The sequence below is a fragment of the Rhincodon typus genome, chromosome 15, assembly GCF_021869965.1.
Source record: "Rhincodon typus isolate 14 chromosome 15, sRhiTyp1.1, whole genome shotgun sequence".
Lineage (NCBI taxonomy): Eukaryota > Metazoa > Chordata > Chondrichthyes > Orectolobiformes > Rhincodontidae > Rhincodon > Rhincodon typus.
Window position 1 is genome coordinate 48,530,550 of NC_063346.1, and position 23,168 is coordinate 48,553,717.

At 40.4% G+C, this 23,168-nt stretch overlaps 1 protein-coding gene across 4 annotated transcripts in view; it reads left to right on the plus strand.

The window, feature by feature from the left end:
* The window catches only part of psme3ip1 (proteasome activator subunit 3 interacting protein 1), an 86,305-nt gene that overhangs the window by 43,534 nt on the left and 19,603 nt on the right, over positions 1 to 23,168 (plus strand). For all 4 annotated transcript variants that reach the window (XM_048605695.1, XM_048605696.1, XM_048605697.1 and 1 more), the window contains 3 exons: positions 7,482 to 7,580; positions 9,236 to 9,357; positions 15,402 to 15,532. In XM_048605695.1, the coding sequence (XP_048461652.1) occupies positions 7,482 to 7,580; positions 9,236 to 9,357; positions 15,402 to 15,532 (352 nt within the window). The remainder of the gene's footprint in view (positions 1 to 7,481; positions 7,581 to 9,235; positions 9,358 to 15,401; positions 15,533 to 23,168) is intronic.

Below are 23,168 nucleotides of genomic sequence, written 5' to 3' on the forward strand. Positions count from 1 at the left end.
TTTTCTGAAGAAGGGTCCAGGCCCGAAACGTCAGCCTTCCTGCTCCTCCGATGCTGCTTGGCCTGCTGTGTTCATCCAGCTCTACACCTTGTTATCTCTTAACCATAACATTAGCTCAGGTTTTGAGTTACTAGTCTAGTAATGTTACCACTAAACCACTACCTCCCCTAAGTTGTGTATTTTTCTGCTTTTTGCTAATCTGCTGTCAAAAATGGTTTGTACTTCAGAAAACCCTTTGATCTTGTCGGGTTAATTTATCGAAGCTGTTTATTAGAGCATGAATCATTGATGTCAGTACAACTTTCAGCTATTTTTAATAACCTCCCTCAAGACCATTGCTTACACTGGAAGGAGGCACATTCTGTATCAATTTTGTAATATAAGCACCAAATGCTGTGTTATGTAGTTAAATAAAGATTTTGGAATGTTCAGTTGCCTGTTCATTCTCTAATCTGAGGTTGATTGAAACATTGGATATGGGTAGTTAAAATTAAGTAGTATGTGGCTCAGTTAAGGGGAACATTTTTTTTTGTTTTTGCTTGCTCCATATATCTGCTGAACGGATTTAAAAACTGTACTATTCCATTCAGGTACATTTCGTAGCTTTTAGCATAGTGATATGACTTCAAGGATGAAAACGTGAATGGTTCCATAATGTTTTCACTGCAGACAGTAGACGTAGTTTACTTGTATCACTTCCATCGTGTTTGTTGTGCCAGTCCAATGGTGTGCAAAAGAAATAGTTCGATAAGTATTTTTTTTCCTCATTTATCCAAACAGATTTTCAGATGAATTTTAAACATAGGAACCATTGACAAGAATATTCAGCACTACTGAATCAGAGAAATATTAATGACAGATTCAACAACATTTTCACTTGTGTACATTTTGGCACTTCATGTGTACCTGTCCTACGATACTTAGGGATGTAAAACCAGAATAAAAACAGAAGTTACTGGGAAAGCTCGGTAGGAGAGGCAGCATCTGTGAAGAGAAATCAAAGTTAATGTTTCGGGTCCGGTGACCCTCCCTCACTGGACTCAAAATGTTAACTCTGATTTTTTTCTTCACAGATGCTGTCAGGCCTGCTGAGCTTTTCCAATAACGTCTGTTTTTGTTCCTGATTTACAGCATCCACAGTTCTTCCAGTTTATACTTAGGGGTGTAATGTAATGCTGCAATTTTTTGATGTGACCAAACAGAATTTGCACACAAGTGGTTGGGAAAAACACTGATTTGTAATGCGAAGTTAAATCTCTGAACGTCGTTTGTGTTCTTGTATGTTACATACATTTACTGTCACCATTGTATTCATTGCACACAGTAGTGTTGCAGTGTGTGTGCAAAACTGTTAAGCTGTGGGACAAGGTGACACGTGCGATCTGGGAGCAGGCAGCAAAGTGAATTGAGAGGAGTTGGGGAGCCACCACTCTCTACATAAGACCATAGGATGTATAAGCATAAGTGGGCCATTTAACCATTGAGTCAGCTCTGCCTGTTTGATAAGATCATGGTTGATCCGATCGTCCTCAATTCTATTTTCCTGCCTTTTCCCGTAATCTTTTATTAACCTACTGATTAAACATCTGTCTATCTTGGCATTGAACTTACTTAACAACCTAACTGTGACAGCCATCTATGGTAAAGAATTCTCAGAGATTGACTGATTACCCTCCTGAGAGAAGAAATTCCTCCTCATCTCTGTCTGAAATGGGCGAACCCCTATTCTGAGATTATGCCCTCTGGTGCTAGACTCTCCCACAAGGGGAAACAACTTTTCTGCATCCACCCTGTCAAATCCCCTAAGAATCTTTATGTTTCAATAAGGTCGCATCTCAATGTTCTAAGATGTAAACATTGAGAGTTCTCACAGTCAGTGGTGAAGAAGTTATATTTATTTGCTTACTTCTAAGAAAGGGCAGCATCGGAGGAACAGGAAAGCTGACCCCACCTCCTAGGTTGGAGGGAGCGCTTAAAAGGGGGCATAGTTTTAAAGTGAGTGGAGGTAGATATAGGGGAGACATCAGAGGCAGGTTCTTTACTCAGAGTGGTAGGGGCGTGGAATGCATTGCCGGAGAGGGTAGTGGAGTTGGCCTCATTAGGGGCATTTAAGCGGCTATTAGATAGGCATATGGATGATAGTATAAGGTAGGGGTGGAGGTTAGATAGACCTTAGGTTTAGGGTAAAAGTTTGGCACAACATCGTGGGCCGAAGGGCCTGTAATGTGCTGTACTGTTCTATGTTCTATGTTCTGTAAGTGCAGGCCCAACCCAGTCAACATCACCCCAAAAGACAGTCCCTCCATACCTGGTATTAGCCCAGTGAACCCAGTGACTGCCTCCAATGCCAATATATCTTAGAAAACTCTCAGTTTTCCAGCTGTGGTCTAACTAGTGCCTTGTATAGTTTTAGCAAAACCTCCCTGTAGAGGAAGACATAAGAAGGACAATCATCCTCCAAACATATTAGAATTAGATTTTGTTGTCATGTATACTCAAGTATAGGAACACATGAGAACAGTGAAAAAGTGTACAAAGTCCCCACTATCTGGCGCCATCTTGGTTACAAAACCAGAATTTTTTTAAAAAAAACAGACAAAGAATAAAAAGAAAGAGCCACAAGGCAAGAAAATGTCCAGATCTCCGAATTACAAAGTCTTATCACTGTATAAGTGTTTGGAACGCTCAGCCACTGGTGTGGGCACCTGGGCCTAGCCACACCCTGAAGTTTCAGTCAGCCTGTGATTCTCGAGTTGATCGCTGGGAGGAGCTCCGTTCTGGTTGATGATGATGATGCTGCCGCCGTTTCTGATTGCCCGGTGAAGCTTTGCTGCCACCGCCGCCCCCAAATGCTGAAAGGAGCCGTGTCGTTGCTGACACCGCTGCACCCAATCACGGGGACGGCCAGGAGGCTGCATATACTGCAATCCCTTGCATCAATCCCAATGCTGGAAGGAATGTGCCAAAAGGGGTCTCTTGGGGAGGAGTTTTGATTCTCTATTTATCCACTGGGACAAGGCAAACACCTTGACTGGATTTGCAATCTTCTTTTCTAGCCCCAGGCCCGTCCCTAGAGACGGAGAATCCATTGTGAAAAACAGTTTAGCACAGTTGCTGTTATTGTGCCCGAAAGTGCCCAGTCTGTGATGAAGCACATACCGCTCTGAATAGGTGATGTGCAACATCCACTAGAAACTGTGGAAATGTCAGTCCATCAGAACCTCAATGAGGGAGCCTCACTGAAGGCAGTCATGCAGCAGCAGTAAAGGGAATCCAGTCAGCACAACCGGTCAAGTGGAGGAGAATGCAAATTCCTTCTTAATTCTCATGTTGAAAAGGTGACTAGCTCAGCATGTGTACTGACTGTCACCTACTTGTCTCGCATAATACAACCTGAGGATTTATAACAAACAGTGCAAACTCAACACAGTGTATGAATATCATATGAAAGATGGGCAAGGTGACCAAACCTGTGTCAAAAGGTAATTAATAATGACTAATGAAATAGTGTTACTGAAAAGTTACAGGGAAAGAAATGCACCATCTCAGATGTCCTCGTTTTTCAAGGACCGCAACATCACCACCCCCCCCAACAGTGGTCGAGAACGCCCTCGACCGTGTCTCCCACATTTCCTGCAACTCATCCCTCACACCCCTTCCCCGCAATAACAACCAAAACAGAATCCCCCTCGTCCTCACGTACCACCCCACCAACTTCCAGATCCAACGCATCATTCTCCGACACTTCCGCCATCTGCAATCCGACCCCACCACCAAAGACATTTTTCCCTCCCCACCCATATCTGCCTTCCGGAGGGACCACTCTCTCCGTGACTCCCTTGTCCGCTCCACACACCCCTCCAGCCCCACCACTCCCGGCACTTTTCCCTGCAACCGCAGGAAGTGCTACACCTGCCCCTACACCTCCCCCCTCACCCCCATCCCAGGCCCCAAGAAGACTTTCCACATCAAGCAGATGTTCACCTGCACATCTGCTAATGTGGTATACTGTATCCGCTGTTCCTGTTGTGGCCTCCTCTACATCGGGGAAACCAAGCGGAGGCTTGGGGACCGCTTTGCAGGACACCTACACTCGGTTCGCACTAAACAACTGCACCTCCCAGTCGCGAACCATTTCAACTCCCCCTCCCATTCCTCAGATGACATGTCCATCCTGGGCCTCCTGCAATGCCACAACGATGCCACCTGAAGGTTGCAGGAACAGCAACTCATATTCCGCTTGGGAACCCTGCAGCTCAATGGTATCAATGTGGACTTCACAACCTTTAAAATCTCCCCTCCCCCTACCGAATCCCAAAACCAGCCCAGCTTGTCCCCGCCTCCCTAACCTGTCCTTCCTCCCACCTCAAGCCCCACCCCCATCTCCTACCGACTAACCTCATCCCACCTCCTTGACCTGTCCATCCTCCCTAACTCCCCACCTACACTCTCACCTTTACTGGCTCCATCCCCACCTCTTTGACCTGTCTGTCTCCTCTCCACCTATCTTCTCCTCTATCCATCTTCTATCCGCCTCCCCCTCTCTCCGTATTTTTTCAGAATCCCCTTCCCCTCCCCCATTTCTGAAGAAGGTTCTAAGCCTGAAATGTCAGCCTTCCTGCTCCTGTGATGCTGCTTGGCCTGCTGTGGTCATCCAGCTCTACACCTTGTTATCCCTAGCACCAATGAATTCTGATGCTTATTGCTTTGTGTAAAAGCCAGGAAAGGACATGGAGTTTCTACTGTCTTCATCTCAGGCATTCTAATTGCATCTTAGCTGAGTTTCAGGGAATGGAAAGCAAGAATTTCAGTTAGGATTCGGGTTTTTGCATCATTCGTAAATATTTCGTGGAAAATGGAGTCCTGTGAAAAATTAGCTTGGGTGGGGATTCTATTGAAATAAGTTCTGCCTGTGTGGAAATATCAGTTTTATGACAGACTTACAACGTATTTGCTGGGTTCTTCCATCACTCCTTGTATTTGTACTTGGCCATCTCGAAGCACAATAGTATTTAAGGTGCGAGTGCTTTGTGCCCTGTAATGAATAATGTATTATTCTGTTACCAAAGTAGAATTTCTGTCACTTTTGAGGTCACAAGGCTGTGCTGTGTAAGTAGCCTTGGACCAATCAAAGTTTAATTTTCTCATGAGGGAACCTTGACAGTTGGTAACTGAAAGAATTTCACTTGGCAGTGTTAAGTGACTTTGACTTTTGTTGTTTGAAGATATTATTGCTGCTGCAAAACTATGTGATCATAAAATATGAGCCAGTTGTACTCTTTGAAGATGGATCACTTTCAATGTGTATTGGTAATCTGGAGCAAATTTTGAAGAAAAATGGGCTTCAACTTAAACATAACTATTTTAAACTAGTATTATAGGACAGGCAATGCAAATTAACATTCTGTGAATAGAACAATTCAAGGAAAGGAAAAGCTGAGAGCAATATCTATCACCTTGTGTATTACCAGGATAAAATCAAAAGGGCATGATTAAGATGCAATATTTTCTTCATAAAATTTGCTATTCTTAGACAAATCTATCTGTGTCGTTTTTTTGACATTCCACTTATAGATTTATAATTAATGAGTTCTTGTTCTGCCTTTCAAAATTATCAGAATTTGCATTTATGCAGTGTGATATCACATTCTCAAGATGAAGTGTAGTCACTGTAATGTAGGGAAGAAGTGATTGCTAATCTGTGCATAGGATCCTTAATAGAAATGACTGCACAACCAGATGATTATTTTTGTTGAAGGGAGGGCATTCATGTAAGTTTCTGTTAAAATTCTATTACTGGCACAGGAACCTCCATCTAATTCAACAGATAAATGGGCCTTTGTTTTAACATGTCAGCCAAAAGACACTGACTCAAACAGTGCAGCACTCCTTTGCTGAAAGTTTGCATTCAAATCCTTCTGAGAGTGCAATGATCTGAGCTGAACTGATACTTAGAAAGGTAAAAGGAATTATTTTGTTAGTCCTTATGGTTAGTAGCCTAGTTTTTGTCAACATTGTACTGCATTTAGACTGTATCAAATGTTTTTACTGAGTAAGCACCATCTGTCTAAAAATCTGTGGGAAATTTGTCCAGCTCTACAGAGGTGCAACTTGACCAACTAACCCTTTTTTAGCATGATGTCTGGGAATTGGAGCTCAACTTTTTTGGCAATAGGTAATGACATCTAATTTACTGCTTGAAGTGAAGGCCTGGTTTTTGCGGAAGTAGTGGCAGTAAAATTGGCTATGCTTGTACCGTCATTACTTTTTTTGAAACTGAAAGCAACATCTGGATATGACACATGTGCAAATAAGCAAATTAGCTTGGAAAACCAGAAGGTGCTATTAGTAACTCCGTGTTTTTCCAGAGAGTGTGCTATTGAGGCACTCCAACTGCCATTGAATGGAAATCTAAGAACTGATATGAACTTCTACCTTTTGCATTCAGATTTGCTGTAAAAACACATGAAAAAGGCACATCCTGTTGAATGAAGTATAATTGAGATTTTAATGGGTACTGTTAAATTCCTCAATGTGCTCAAAATTAATTTTATGGAGGTTTGATGCTAAATTCTTTCATTTAAGGGATTCCACATTTTTGAAACAAAGTACCATATGCAGTCTTTTGTGTTAATGCTGTGCGCATGCCTCACCTGTTTATATCATAGTTGATAAAATCTAAATAAAAGCAAAGAATAACAGTGCATTTTACTTCCGGGTATGCAGTCTGTGCCATTGCTTCAATGCAATTGGCTGCTTGTCTTGGCTGATGACATCACTGCTGCTAGATTCATCACGGCCTCCTTGGCTTGGTGCTAGAAACAAAGGAAATCTTGTCATAGAAATGCGAGACTGTGATTACTTGGCCACTGATTGCAAAGTCCAGCTGAAAATCCTCGAATTCTCAGAATCGAAATATCGCGTGATGCATTCTGTTTTATATAATACGGATTAGAATTTACAACAATTTGAAAAAAAAATTCATGGTAGGTTGGCATCGCTGGCTAGGCTACCGTTTATTGCCCATCCCTAATTTGCCGGAGGGCAGTTAAGAGTCACCCACATTGCTGTGGGTATAGAGCCACATGTAGGCCAGGTCAGGTAAGGAGGGCAGATTTCCTTCCCTAAAGGACATAAATGAACTAGATTTTTTTTTAACAACAATTGTTAAAATGGTCACATTGTTGTAATTAGGTCTTTTTTTAATTCCAGGATTTTTTTTTTAAAAATTGAATTCAAATTTCACTATCTGCCATGGTGGGATTCAAAACCATATTCTCAGAACATGAACCTGGGATTGCAGATTACTAGTCCAGTGACACTACCACTATGACTTTGCTTTCTCCTTGTACAATGCATAAAAGCTGAATTATTTTATTTTTAGTACACAAACAATTGCAACACAACTAGATATACTGTAAAAGGTTAGCAAACTCTCAGCACTATCCATTGTCATACATGTTCCCTTTATTCTTTTGCAGAATGCCCAGAGCAGGTCTATGATCCTCGATCATTATATGAAAGGCTTCAAGAGCAGAAGGATAAGAAACAAGCTGAATTCGAGGAGCAGTTTAAATTCAGTAAGATGATGCCTTCACATTGACTCATTGAGACTTATGCTTAAAAATGTTAAGTGTCAATTTCTGTAACCAATCCTCAATATAACTGGAGCATGAGAACATAAAAAGTTGGAGCTGTTGTAGATCATATGACCCCTTTAGGCTGCTCTGCCATTCAATCTGATATGGCTAATCTGCCTCAACTTCATTTTTCCTACTTGGTCCCATGTCCCTTCATTCCTTGAACCACCAAAAATCTATCAATTTCAGCATTGAATGTACTCCGTCGTGAAACATCTGCAAACCTCTGAGGTAGAAAATTCCAAAGATGCACAAACCACTGAGTGAAGAAATTTCTCACCTCGGTCTGAAATGATTGATCTCTTACCCTGAAACTGTACCCTTGTATCTGAGATTCCCCAATAATATTGTCAAGCTTTTTCAGTATCTTGGAAATAAAAAGCTTCTATCCATAAAACCCATTCAAAGCCATTAAAGTTCATTATGGTTATGCTCATTTAAGAAAGAGCCTTATGTTTGCATCTCACATCAAAGATAGCAAATTCTTTAATAGCCCCTTTAAACTGCCAATCAGATTGTGAGGTCAGAATAATACAGTGAACACCCTGAGCACCTCATGGGTGAAAAGAAAAGTGGTTAAGGTGTTGCAGAAATCTTCCCCCCCCCCCCCCCACATGCTGAATATCCAAGTTAAGTACTTATGATTAAAACTTGAAAAATTATTATACTCGGGATATCTTGATTAAATGCATTTTCAATCTGCATCATTATTATTTCAGTGCTTTATTCCCAGTTAGCTAATGTAATTTACTGGTATCTTTTATCGTGATGAAGCCTGACCTCAACAGCTTTGTTTCAGCTTCAAATGCAGTTTCTTTTGCTGAATCTTGGAATCCATTTGATTATTACTATATGATTACCTCTTCAGTTCCTTTGCAGCAGAACTGTCACCCTCGATGCACCAACAATTGGAGAAGGAGTTCGTGGGAAATTGTCAAATCCATGAAAATATTACTTCTCATGTTGAATTTAAAAAGTACTTTTGCTTCTAGGATTTGTCAAAATGGCTGTTGTAAGAAGTAGAATATAATGAAGGATCTTTCACCGGCATATCTGAATATACTTTCATGACTGCACTGTACCTAGTGGATATCAGCAATGGCATGGGCGAAGCAGATGCATTTAAATGCTTGTGTTTCTCCTGAGAAAGATTGCTGAAACATTTCAGTAATTTTTATGTCATTTATTTAGATGCAATGTGAGTGTGTGTGCATATATTTTTGGTGTGTAGTATGAAAGTAATTGATATTTTCTGAGTTATTGTTTCGGGTCTGGTGACCATTCCTCAGAACTTCCTCAGTTCTGAGGAAGGGTCAGCGGACCTGAAACATTAACTCTGTTTTCTCCTTCACAGATTCTGCCAGACCTGCTGTTTTTGCTCCTGATTTACAGCATCCGCAGTCCTTTTGGTTTTTAGTTGATATTTTCATGTATTTATTTCATTGTATGGGCCAAAGTAAAAGAGCTGATCATATTAACCTTATGTTCTAAAAGCATCTCTGTTTATTGTGTCTGTGGAATAATTTGTGAATAAGCCTTCAGAAAAACCTGAGTTGATTTTACGTTCTATTAATATGTTTTAATGTATTTTACAGAAAATATGGTAAGAGGCCTCGATGAGGATGAAACAAACTACCTTGATGAAGTTTCTAGGCAACAGGTGCTCTTAGAGAAGCAACGCAGGGACGAAGATGCTAAAGAGTTGAAAGAATATAGAATATCCTTTTGTTGAGCCCCAATTGAATCCTGAATGCAATGACGTACGAAGTTAGTGTCTGATCTCGTCATAAAGCTTAAAACTCTTCTGTTGCAAATCCAATTTAATGATATATGACTTTGACATTTATTTTCCTTCTGGTTATTTGACTCCAATGACTCCCTTTCTTTTTTTTTCCAGGTTTGCTTTGCCAATTGCTAGTTTTGTTTCTAGCTTCATCAGTAAAATTGGGTTGTTATTTTAATAAGTTAGGCAGTAAATTCGGCGAGTACTCGTGTAATGAATATAGTCCACCAACGGTTTACTAGTTGTCGGAACACAGCAGGCCAGGCAGCATTAGAGGAGTAGGAAAGTTGGGACCTGAAACGTCAACATTCCTACTCCTCTGACGCTGCCTGGCCTACTGTGTTGCTCCAGCTCCACACTGTGCTATTTTTGACTCCAGCATCGGCAGTTCTTACAATCTCTGAGTTTACTAGTTGTCCTTTTCTTGTGTAGTTTATTCAAGTCACACCTTCTGCATTTCATTATCTAATTGCTTACATCAATTTTCTTTTGCTTATATGTAGTCTGTCTCTTTGACATTCTTTTATTGTCCTCTCTATCTGCTTTGTACTTCATGTAAGCCCTTTGTTTAACGCTTGCCCTCAATGTGCACTGTCTATTTTTTATTTCATCTGATTTGCACTTCTTTCCTTCTAATTTGTGTTGGAAGCCATTAAGCCATTAAGCCACAAAGCCACAGAGTGCATTCAAATTTTTGCAGAAATTATCCTGTACATATCACGCTTTCTTGCTCTCTTCCCTCTGTCTTGAGTGTTTTAGAATAGTCTTCTGTTTCCCCTGGAATATTTTCTTTCTTGGTATTGGTCCTGTTGCATGCTCTGGTTCTCTGATGCCAGTCCACCCATTCTGATCCCTAGTTTTGTTTTGCTTGTTTTATTTTCATTGATCTTCACTTTTCCCCTTCTCACAGCTTCACTGTTTCTTTTCTCTTTTATTTTCATCTTTTCCTCCCACTCTCCTGCTGTGTTCTCATTCATTTCTGTGATTTTCCCCTCTGTTTCATCGTGTTCATAGCAAAACTTTCTATATATGCAGTAAGCCTGTCACCTGAAGATCCATAGTGAGCCAGTCTGGGCTATCATTGCCGATTAGTGTGTGTCCCTCTTGAAGGAGAGTGACTGGGGAGTTGCTGACAGGTTATTTTATCAGGAAAGAAGCAATCTCCTTTCTGCATCAGGTGGTTGAAGTACCACCATTCTCCTGTTCTATGATCTGACTGCTGATGGGTCTCTTAACAGTTTCAAAGCATAACACATCATATCAAAAAGATGGATAGCTTCATTTGGATGGAAGGTGGCCAGTTTACTGATCTTGACTTCAAAGGGCTTACGAGGAGTGATGAAACGAGGTTTGAACAGCTTTAATAAACTTCCCTGAGGAAATAAGGAGAAATTAATTTTTTAAGCAAAGCATACTTTCTTTAAATTAAAATGAATGACCCTAATATTCTGAATTTTATATGTTGTTTACTTGAGCTGCCTGTTGTTGAGAGTAAAGTCTGTTGAGGACCTGCCATATTTAGATAACTAATATAGAACCTTTTCAAAATCTTAGTGGTTCAGACTATCTAGTCAATACATTTTATTGCATTCTCTGTCTTGTATTGGTTAATTTAATGATATATTAATTGTATTGAGTTGTGAAGAATTTAATTACTTGAGGATGATGAACAGAATATATTACTTAATTGCATAGACTTGGAGAAAAAGGAACAAGGGAAATCAATTTTAATCTTTGGTGCTGTTGACCTATATGAAGGTTTACTCTGGTTCTCATTGTATAGTCTGTAATATCTGCTGAACAGTAGGTTTTGTGTTTCATTTTAAATTGTGTCATTCAGCCCAAGTTAAGGTATCAATTTATAAAATAATATAAAATAACCTGATGCAAAAGCCTGGTAACCAACCTATCTCTCAAACAAATGCAACATGTCCTTTGTGGACTGATGAGTGGACTGATGTTGTAATTATGCAGCCATTTGTTTGCCTACTTATGCCGTGTTCATGCATGTGGCCCCTTAGTGGTTAGCTGTTGGATAATAAACAGGCATAGAAACCTGATGGTAAAACGAAACAGAATTAAGTTTTTTGTAGTTCTGAACTGTTTCCAAAATACTGAGGGAAGTTTGTCATTTAGCAACGGTGGGAGCAGCTGCCAGTTACATGATGTGTCAGTGAATTGCCTCTGGTGACTCTACAACAAATCCTTCAGCTTTGTTCTCAATCTTGGGTATAGTCACAAGATGTAAAAGAGAAGAATCTGGAGATTTTCACTAGAGCGGATCTGGAAATAACCAATAAAATGCAGATTGGAACCAGAATGAGGGGTGAGAAGAAATTTCCAATTGTAGGTGAGAACAAAACTTGTGACATAATAAAAGATAGTCCAATAGGAAACACCGAAGAAACTTATTTATATAGTGAATGGGAGAAAAGTAGAACTTGCTAACACAAGTAGTTGTCTCAAATGGCATAGGGATATTTAAAATTGAAGCTTGTTAAACCCATGAGAGGGAAAGGAATAAAGAAGTATTTGTTGATGGGATTTAATGAGGATTTATTTGGGGTGGACCTGCCAATGTGAAACAGGTGGTTCAAATGGCCTATCTTTCTGCTGCACGTTTTATGCAACCCCATTCAACCATTGAGAAAACTTGAAGTAGGGATTTTATCATCTCATTTACACAAAAGAAGTGAATTTTGTGAAATGAAGGCTCCCCCGATCTGTATTGACTCCAGTTTTATTAGGCCTCCCTGATGTTTTACTTGGTTGAAAGCTACCCTGATATCAATGGCAGTCATTCTCACTTTACTTGTAGAGTTCAGTGCTTTTTGTCCCTGTTTGAATAAAGGCTGTAATGAGGTCAGGAACTGAGTGGCCTGGCAAGCAGGGAACCCAAACTGAGTGTCACTGAGCAGATTATTACTGAGCAAGTGTCATTTGATGGCACAGTCATAACTTGGTTGCTGAATTGTGTTGTTCATTGCCTGCAGTGTGTCAGCAAAAGATATAAAATCAAACTAGCCTGGTACTTCAGAAAACTACGCTGCATCTCTTTAGTGCTCAGGTGTTTTGTGGCTAGAGCACATGCTTGGAATCTTGCCAAAAGTGTAAAGACTGTAACGTTTCATTTTACTTTAGTTTTGCTTGTGGACTGAATTGGGAAAAGGACTGTTTAACAACAAAGAACTGAGGAAAGAATTGCTGTAGTTTTATAAAGTTGGTTATGGAAACTCATTTTGTGTGGTGTTTACACTGCTGCTTTGTTCAAGCACTGGGAATGATTTTTATAGACATCCCTGCTCCAGGGGTCTGTGTACAAAGTGAGATTTGGCTGGCAGTAAGTTGCTGGTTAGTTTATAGAGTTGTCACCAGTTGTGCATGCTAAGGCCATCAGCCTGATTGCTTCTGGGTAGATGAACAGCTTGCGAGTGTGAACGATATTGGTGGAAGCCTTCGAACTGCCGGAAAGAGAGATGGTGTGCCTTTCTCTCCAGCAAGATACCTATAGAATGAAGAAAGGCAGTTTATTTTCTCCCAATTGTTGCTGTAAGCAGTTGTGTTTAACCAGAAATCGGAGACTTTGTAATTTGTGAACCAGTCACTCTGTGCCTCCTGTGAAGAAGTGAAAAGACCTGAAGGAAAAGATTAGAGAACTGAAGGACTTCTGAAAATAAGAAACTTGCCATCGAATCCCGAGACTGGTGCTATTGAACAGTTTCCTCCATATGTTTTTTTGTCATTTGCCCATGACACCAATGATTTTTGTCTGTTAATATGTGTGTGTAGTGCGATTTTAGAAGGAGATTAGAGTTTTAACTAGTAAAGTTGTAGGTTGACAGGTTATATATGTTTTTCTGTGGTTGGAATCAATCAGCTTATGATAAATAGTAAATACAGAAACATAGTCCCTGTTTTCCATTGACTTAGTTTATCTAACAAGTAAATTTTGGACTTTGCAACTTTTATGAAGTCTTTAATTTTCATGATGACTCTGGGAATAGCATGGCCTCCTTTCTAGTGCGCTACCCAATGAAGTATAACAGAAGTGAAGATGGCCTGCAGAATGACACTACACACGTAGAAAGTTAAAACGATACTCTAGATCTCCAGTTGTCTAGATGCTTTGTTTAAAAAGCAATTAATCACAAAGGTCAGTACCAGGAGCCTAGCATCAAAGCTCATGTTGCAGTGAAGATGTTCAATTACCTCAAAAGAATTGACAAGATCAGGAAATGCGTTTTGAAATTCCACGTACTCCCAATTGCAACACTAGCTTCAGACACTGTACTGTATCACCATATCTTTGATCACCTGTCTCACATTGAAGCTTTCAAGTAAGGAAAATGGCTTTTAACTGTCAGCTACACCACTCCCTGTTGACTTTAGAACTTGAAAGAACTATGGAATGCACCAAACATCTGTACACTCTTGTTAACAGCCAATTAAGGTGGAGGTGATGGTCTAGTGGAATTATCACTGGACTGTTAACCCTCTAATAATATTCTGGGGACCCGGGTTCGAATCCTACCATGGCAGACGGTGGAATTTTGAATTAAATAAAGATCTGGAATTAGAGTCTAATGATGACCATGAATCCCTTGTCGATTGTCAGGAAAATCCCATCTGGTTCACTAATGTTCTTTTAGGGAAGGAAACTGCTATCCTTACCTGGTCTGGCCTAGATGTGAGTCCAGACCCACCAGCAGTGTGGTTGACTCTTAACTGCCCTCTGGACAATTAGGGATGGGCAATAAATGCTGCCTGGCCAGTAATGCCCTCATTCTGTGACTAAATAAAGAAAAAAAAAATCTATTGGTGGTTGTTGACATCTTTAAAAAGTATTGATTATGACAGTTGATATGGATTGATCCTTCTTGATACATGTTTAGCTGTGTGAGGTTAAACAAGGACATTGGCAACAGTGTTAAATGGCAGCACTGGTGTCAAATCATTATTGCATGCTGAGAGACATCATAAGCTGCGTGGCCTGGATATTTCTGAGATGATGACTTTACTTAAGCCAATTCTGTGTAGTAATAGAAAAACTCAACTGGCCAATATTTGTGCAAAGAGAAACTGAGTTTTAATGAAAGGCTATCATTTGCTGAGATTAAATGTGTTGCATCTACCAGTTGGCGAGTCATTGGGAGATCCACATCACTTTTCTCTGGAAGCCTAAATTTATTGCATTCCAGTCAGGCACTTATCTGGGCAGTTTTGGACCTCTGATTAAGCACCCATGAGGATGGGCAGTCGGGTTCACTGGTAAGGGGAAGACAGCAGAGGGTGGCTTCTTGTAGGATCCCTGCTTCCTGATGCTCAGGCACAGATGCTGAAGCACACGGGCCCCCATCCCACCCCATCCTACCCCATCCCATCCATCTGCCATAGGAAACTCAAATGGGATGTTGAGTCTTACGACTAATTGAATACCATTGGCGGTGGAGTAAAGCCGTCTAGCCCCAGACTTGATTGGAGGAGAACAGCTGGATCTGTATCCTGCTCCCTTGGACCTGATTATATGCTACTCTATCCCTCACATCCCTGACCTCAAAAATCTCCTTGGCAAGAATGGCATTAATTCTGCGTATCAAACTTGCCTTTGACGCCACAGATACTGTCTGACCTGTTGCTTGCTTCTAGTATTTTCTGCTTTCATTTCAGATTTTCAGCATCCAGAATATTTTGTATTCATGATCTTGTTGCGATGACCGTTCCTCAATTTGTGCTTTTTACTCGTTGGAACCTGTGCTTTAGTTCCTATTTTGTCTTTGTCTTTGTTTGCAGTAGTTTCAGACTTAGAATTTCTATATAGCGTACTGACTTTTATTTTTCCATGTTTGGTTACCTCAAGGCTGAAAATCCTGTTGTTCCAATTTCTTCTGAACTTTTTGAGCATAGGTTTTTGAAATTCCCCGAATTGTCGTCCAGAATAGACACTGAAGAATTTGTTTGGTCCTTAACCGAGAACTAACAGTGCTCGCACAAAACTTGCAGCAAATACTGAATCTAAAAAAGACACTGAGAAGAAAGCTGCTAAACCAGCAGAAAACAAGAGCAAGTTCTCTCAAGCAAAGCTGTTAGCCGGAGCTGTAAAACGCAAAAGGTTAGTGTCCTTTTAAAAGACAGTATCAGTGAAAGACAGAATCATGATTTCAAAGTATGATAGTAATGCGAGCAAGTTGAAGCAATGTGTCCTAATACTCTGTGACCCATAACAAATGTGGAACTAACCAAGCTGCATGGGTAAGATGTTTGTTTCACTTGTTCCAACAAATTTCTTCCTTCTCTGCAGACTTTTAATTCTTTGTTATTTCTATCTTTCACTGTATTAGCTAAGTAAATACGCTCATGTGTGCCATGATGATGGCTGTTGCTAGGCTGTTTGACTGTGGGGAGTGAAATCAGCAAGCCATGACTTGTGGGTCATTATGTCATGCTAATAATCAGAAAACATGACCTGTGTGACTTAGTTTTTGCCCCTGTTCTATATGAACTCAGGTGCTTCAGCCACAGCTCTGATCACCAACTAACTCTCAGACAGGGATTGAAGCTGATGTCTTCCTAATCTGTTTCTCAGAGTCTTCAAAGGTGCCCTTTTATGCAGGGGGTGGCTAATGTTCTGTTACTGGTATCACTTTTGTTTAAGATCTAAATGACTCCATAGTGGTGCAAATCCTGAAGCTTTATGTAACTGCTGTACACTGTACCCCTCCATGTACTGTTGCATGGCACCTCATTTGTATATTTAATGCACAGTTGAACTCCAGAATCTATCATCTTGTCCTAAGCAATTATATACTGATTTATTACTATGCTGTCTTATTGCTATATTCTTTTTATTTCGTCTCTGGCGTCTCATTAGTTTTTCAGTTATTAAAATGGGCTTATATAGGAGGATGGATTGGGAAGCACTGGTCTAAATAGAATAGATAGGGAGAAAAAAAGTCTTCCCAGTTGGAAGAATCGAGAATTGGAGAACATTGATCTAATGTGAATGGCAAAAAAAAATGGTGAAATGAGAAAAAAAACACTTGTCTTGCATCATGCTGTTAGGATCTGCAGTGAACTGCTGGGGTTTGGTGGATGATTCAGTTCAATTCAGATTCAGTTGTGGATTTCAAAAGGAAATTGGCTAAGGTCGTTGTGTTTGTTTCACATTTCCAGCATTGGCAGTATTTTGCATTTATTCACTTATTTGGTTGTTTACTAGGCTGTTAATTGCTCACCCTTACTGCTATCCTAGATAATTCTGAAATCTAAAAACCTAAGTTGCTGGAAAAGCTCCGCAGGTCTGGCAGCACCTGTGAAGAGCAATCAGAGTTAACGTTTTGGGTCTGGTGACCCTCCCTCAGAACTAATGGTAGTTAGGAAAACGTCAACATTCCTCTAGCTATCATCAGTTCTGAGAAAGGGTCACCAGACCTGCAACGTTAACTCTGATTGCAGTTCACAGATGCTGCCAGACCTGCTGAACTTTTCCAGCAACTTCTGTTTTTATTTCCGATTTACAGCATCCGCGGTTCTTTTGGTTTTTAATTCTAAAATCTAGTTTTGATTGACAGTTGTGGTCAACCATACACTGGAGAGGGTGCAGAAGAGATATACCAGGATGTTGTCTGGGCTGGAGAGTTTTGATTATGAAGAGAGATTGGACAGACTGAGGTTACTTTCCTTTGAGCAGAAGAGACTGAGTGGGGACATGATTGAGATGCATTAAATTATAAGGAGCATAGATAGGGCATACGGGAAGGAATCCCTTGGTGGAAAGATCAATGACTGAGATCATAGATTTAAGGTAAGGGGCAGGAAGTTTAGAAGGGATGTTGAGAATCTGGAACTCAGGACCTTTAAGTGTGGTAGAGGCTAGAAACCTCCATAACATTTAAGAGGTTTTTAGATGTGTACTTGCGATGCAAAGGCACATAAGACAATGGGCCAAGTGCTGGGATTAGAATAGTTAGACTGGAAATCTTAACTCGGTTTCTTTCTTCCTTTTGCCTGGATGAGTGCAGCTCCGACAACACTCGAAGCTTGACACCATCCAGGACAAAGCAGCTGGCTTGATTTGCACTGCATCCACCAGTATCCACTCCTTCCACCGCCGATGCTCAGTAGCAGTAGTCTGTACTATCTACAAAATGCACTGCAGAAATTCACCAAAGATCCTCAGACAGCACCTTCCAAACCCACAACCACTTTCGTCCAGAAGGAAGAGGGCAGCAGATATATGGGGACACCACCACCTTCCTGTTCCCCTCCAAGTGCTCACCATTCTGACTTGGAAACATATCACCGCTCCTTCGCTGTCGCTGGGTCAAAATCATGGAATTCCATCCCTAATGGCATTGTGGGTCAACCACAGCAGGTGGACTGCAGTGGTTGAAGAAGACCGCTTACCACCACCTTCTCAAGGGCAACTGGGGACGGGCAAGAAATGCTGGCTAGCCAGTGACACCCACATCCCACAAATGAATAAATAACGTGCTACCAGAACAGCTGGGTTTCTCCAACTTCTGAATTTGAACCAAATACTTGACTTTGTTGAGTGGCACAATGAACCAAAAGATGCCATTTGCAAAACTGATGTGTTATTTGATTGCAGAAAATGAACTTTATCACATAGATTAGTGCTGCAAAAGATGAATTGTAGAGATGGTAACATGTAAGCATATGAACTGTCAGAGGAGGTGATAGAGGCAGGTATAGTTACAACATTCAAAAAAACATTTGGACAGGTACATGAATAGGAACGGATTAGAGGGATATGGGCCAACCCCAGGCAAATGGGACTAGTTCAGTTTAGGAAACATGGTCGGGTTGAACTGAAGGATCTTTTTCTGTGCTGTATGACTCTAATGCTGATTACATTTGGACCTGCCTAGAAGCAAGGGCAGGGCTTGTTGCAGAGTCTTTGAGAGGTCACTCAATCTTTTGAAGTCAATGAACCCTGCTTCTAGGGTTAATTTGTTTGTCAGTGGAATGTAGTGAGAGGAAGTGACTCCATATTGTTAAAATGCTGCTGTTAGCTGGCTGTATGCAGTGGGACTATGCTGAGATTCGTTGCATAGCTGAAACTGTACCAGTGAATAGATAGTGCAGTGCAGCTGTGTAAAGCCTGGTGGAATGTTATCTTGGAGAAAAGATTGCATATCTGTGAGGTGAGCAGTTGTTGGCAGTAATGTGGCTGACAAGCTGGGACTCTTTCTGTGTTTAGTTATTGGAGTATAACCTTGCCAAAGCAGTGGGACGCAGTCTTCGAAGCAGACCTGTTCAGCTGGGAAAAAAAGACCAAGAGCTGTGTCTTGCAGCTTTTGGAAATCCAGATGCATCACCAGCTCAATAAAGGTAGCTCAGTAAAAAACTTAAATGTGTTGAAATATGTGTTTGTAAGCGTCCTTGGGAATTCCAGGGAATGCAATCTTGGGAGGAGATGGAATCACCAAGATAGGTCCAGCTGTTGAGACAAATTGTGATGGAGCAGTTTTGAGGAAGTCTGTAGACTTGATCATAAGAGTGAAAAGTTGGAGTCCGTTGAGAAGGAGACAAAGTTTATTTTAAAATAAGATTTGGTGACTCAGTCTCACCCTAATGGCTGGATGGATTGCTGGAAAATGAGATCTGTCTTGCCAGCTTGTTGTATTCAATATGTGGGGTGGTGGGCCACAGCTTATTTGTTGATTCATATTCACCTTATGTTAATTCTAGATATTAGTGTGTACTTTTACTTTTCTAATTTTGTAAAGTTTATTTGTTCAAAACTATGGAATCTGTGAGTATCTGAAGCTTAATATTTGTTCAGAAAAGTTGTTGGTGCCTTATATTGTAACAAATTTGATCATCTTGTCAGGTATAGTATGTAGTTTATAAAATAGATATTGCAGAAATCAGTGTTACACTGGTATATGTTGTGCTTAGCCAAACAATCTGGGTCTCCTGTTTTGTGATTTAAACAAGAGTCATGCTGATCCATCCTTTTTTCTCAACAGATGATTTTAATGTTCTCTCAAGTTATCTTAGAAGACATTTTAAAACCAACACACTTGTAGCTATATGCATTCCAACTGGGAACAGAGAGTATAACTACTTATATCTGATGTTTTGTTCATTATCGCCTCCTGATGGGTTAGTTAACTAACTTCAGGAACTCATTATATCTTGCACCTTGGTGCACTGCATTCCTGATCTCTACATTTAATTAGCCAGATGGTATGCTAGTATTCCTTTGTATTTCATGCTGATAAGACAGAAAAATATATTGTGATTTACTGGTCAGAATGCAAGATTTTTTTTTTTAAATAACAAAATGAGGGAAAAATTATGATGTTGTAATTGGTGAATCTAAATGATTCTTTTTTGTTGATTGCTTTTGAAACCTTGAGATTATTCTGCTAACAGAACGACTGACAATTTCATTCCTTCACATCTTGAAATTCATGGTTGCTTTTTAGTTGCATTTGATTCCTGGTATTGTTACAGTCTTGTAGAGACCACTAACCTTTGGTTAGGGTCAAATTTATATTCCTTTACAATGTAAAGAATCACAGGATATGATTTCATATTTTAAGACTTGTACTGTAGCATGCAAACTAAAATCAACATCCATAAGATCATAAGAAATACAAACAGGAGTAGGCTGCTCGATCCCTCAAGCCTGCTCCATCATCAATAGGATCACGGTTGATCTAACATTCCTCTTGTCCACTTTCCTGCCCTTTCCCCAGAAGCCTTGATTCCCCTACTGATCAACACTTTATCAATTTCAGCTTTACACAAGGTCTCTGCACCCACAGTTCTCTGTGGCAGAGTTCCAAAGACTCTTAACCCTCTGAAAGAAGAAATTGCTCCTCATCTCAGTCTTAAAATGTCACCCCTTTATTCTGAGATTATGTCCTGTAATCCCAGACTCTCCCATGAGGGGAAATGTTCTCTCACCATTTACCCTGTCAAGACCCTTGAGAATCTGACATATTTCAATGAGATTACCTTTCATGCTTTTAAATTCTAATGAGCTGTCCCAACCTGTTTAGCTTTGTTCATAAAATAATCCTTCCATGCTGTGGATCATCCTAGTGAACCTTCTTTGAACTGCCTCCAATGAAATGATATCTTTCCTTGAATCAGGGGACCAAAACTGCTCAGGATGTATTTGAGTGTTTCAGATGTGGTCTCACCAGCACCATGTACAGTTACAGTAAGACTTCACGACTCTTATACACCAAGTCCCTTGAAATAAGGGCCAACATTCCATCATTCTTCCTGATTATCTGCTGCACTTCTGTGCTAGCTTTCTGTGTTTCGTGCACAAGGACCTACAAGTCCCTTTTTGTGTTGCAGCTTTCTGCAGGTTTTCTCCATCTAAATAATACTGTTATTTTGTTCTCCTTTCCAAATTAAACAATTTCACATTTTCCCACACTATACTCCTTCTGCCAACTTATTCCATACTTACTGAATCTTTATCAATGTCTCTCCGTAAATTGTTTGTAACCCCCTTGCAATTAGCCTTTTTTATGTTGTCTGCAAATTTGACTACAAACATTTGCTTCCTTCCTGCAAGTCACTAATATATATTGTAGGGAGTTACAGTTCCAGCACTTATCCCTGTGGAGCGTCACTGGTTATAGGTCATGAACCTGAAAAAGAACCCCTCTTCCCCACTCGTTTCCTGCCCATTAGCCAATTTTCTATCCAGGCCAATATACCACTTCTAACACTGTCTGTCATCTTATTATTTAATCTTTTGTGAGGTACTTTGTTGAATGTCTTCTGAAAGTCGAATTCCAATATATCTACTGGTCCCCCTCTATCCACTCTGGTTGAGACTTCCTTAACAAAACTCTAATAAACTAAGCATTGCTCAGGAGGCAATTAATATACTAAACTATGGAGAAAGTACTTTCCCTATTAACTAATTCACAAAAATGCCACACCACAGTTATACATCATGGCACACTCTCAGCAGTTAGACAACCTTGACATTCCTCCTGCTAATCCAACAAGTTGAGTTCTCCTGTTAAAGCAGGATGTGTCTTCCAGAGACATTTTGCAAAATCTCCTGAATTTAGGTAGACTCCTTGGTCTTTAAGTATCTACAAGTTCCATTTCTTTGAACAGGAAATCTATTCGCACACCTTTTGCTTGCTAGTTAACTCAAAAATGGCCTCTCCCTCTGCTTGTCAGAACAGCGCTGTTTTTAGTCTTTATCTCAAAGTCTCAAGCTCTGACTAGGCTAAGAGTTTGTTTCCAGCAAAATCACTAATCCTCCTATGCTTCAAGCTATGAAAGCTGACACTTGAGATTTTAGGAGTTTCATTACGGCCCTGTATCCCACTTGGGGCCAAATCACATGAGCCAGTTTCTGAGCAGAGTTCAGCATAACTACCACCTCTCCGCACCCAGAGTATATAGTTTTGTCGTAATTTTTAAAAAAGAATTATAAAACCAGAGGTCACAGTCAGGAGGCACGAAGGGAAATCCCAAAGGAAACCGCATGCCTCACTGCAGTAGAATAAAGTCCTGCTATTCCCAAAGTCGTCACAAAAGTGAAAAAGTTTGAAATATATGCAAAATTCCCCAGTTTCTCTTTTTTTCAGACCAGGTTGGCAGATGGCACTTAACAGGAATTACTATTTATTTGTAATAACTTGTTTACCTATAATTAGAATCATTACAGTTACGAATTTGTCAGCATATGGATGCTACAAGTGGAGGGAGAGGCACTAGAAAGGGCAGTTCAGTGGTCCCTGTCTACAAGGTTTACTGAAATGATTTTTGTGCTGATGAGAACACTGCTTTTTGATTTTTCCTTCTGCAGATACTTTCACCAGTTTGCAGGAGAAACATGGTGACTGGTTCCCACTTATAAAGGCCTTTGACTTAGCAATTAATAGTCGCACTTGACAGAGACAGAAAAGGAAATAGACTGGCTGTCTTCAGGGTCCAGATGTGTTTTAGTGTGGAACAAAAACAGTTCCTTCTCTCTCCCACCCACCGCGCTCCCCCCTCAAAATACTGCTTCTGCCGGAACTTCCACATTCCAAGCGGTTCATGCATTTGGAAGCCAATCATGTAGTTGTTGGCAAGCGAGAGGCCTTTGTCATTGATAACTGGGTCACTGGCCCACAAACCAGTTGCTTGTCGCTGGTGAAAACTCCAATCCTACACACCCATTGTCTCCAGCTCTTCTGTGAATTAGGCTTCCATTATTGCTTGAATAAGCATCTGTGTAAATAGTACTTTCAATAAGTATCAGGTTTCTTTTAAAAAGTACAGTAAATCTTCATCAATCCTTAATTTTTAACAGTTCTTTTCCCAATTCAGCCAAAATCAAAACTACAGAAGAATAGAAACCAAAAGAACTGTGGATGCTGTAAATCCAGAAATAAAAACAACTGAGGAAGGATCACTCGACCTGAAACGTTAAGTCTGATTTCTCTCCACGGATGCTGCTGGACCTGTTAGGCTTTTCCAGCAATTTCTGGCTTTGTTATCGTGTCACCTCGCAATGGAAATTCTTGATGGGGAAAGTAAAGCTACATTGTTAGTGACCTTTCAATTAGCCCCTTGAGATGGATCATCAGCACTGAAATGCTATACAACAGAAATTGAATTGCTTAAGTTTGCAATTCTGGGGGTCTAGGTCAGCTGCTGTTTGGCCTCCAGAGGGAAAACAAGACTCCAGGCTGAGTTGGCAGCCTGCTTTGGAACCCCCATCTCTAACTCCTGGTTGCTGGCTGCAA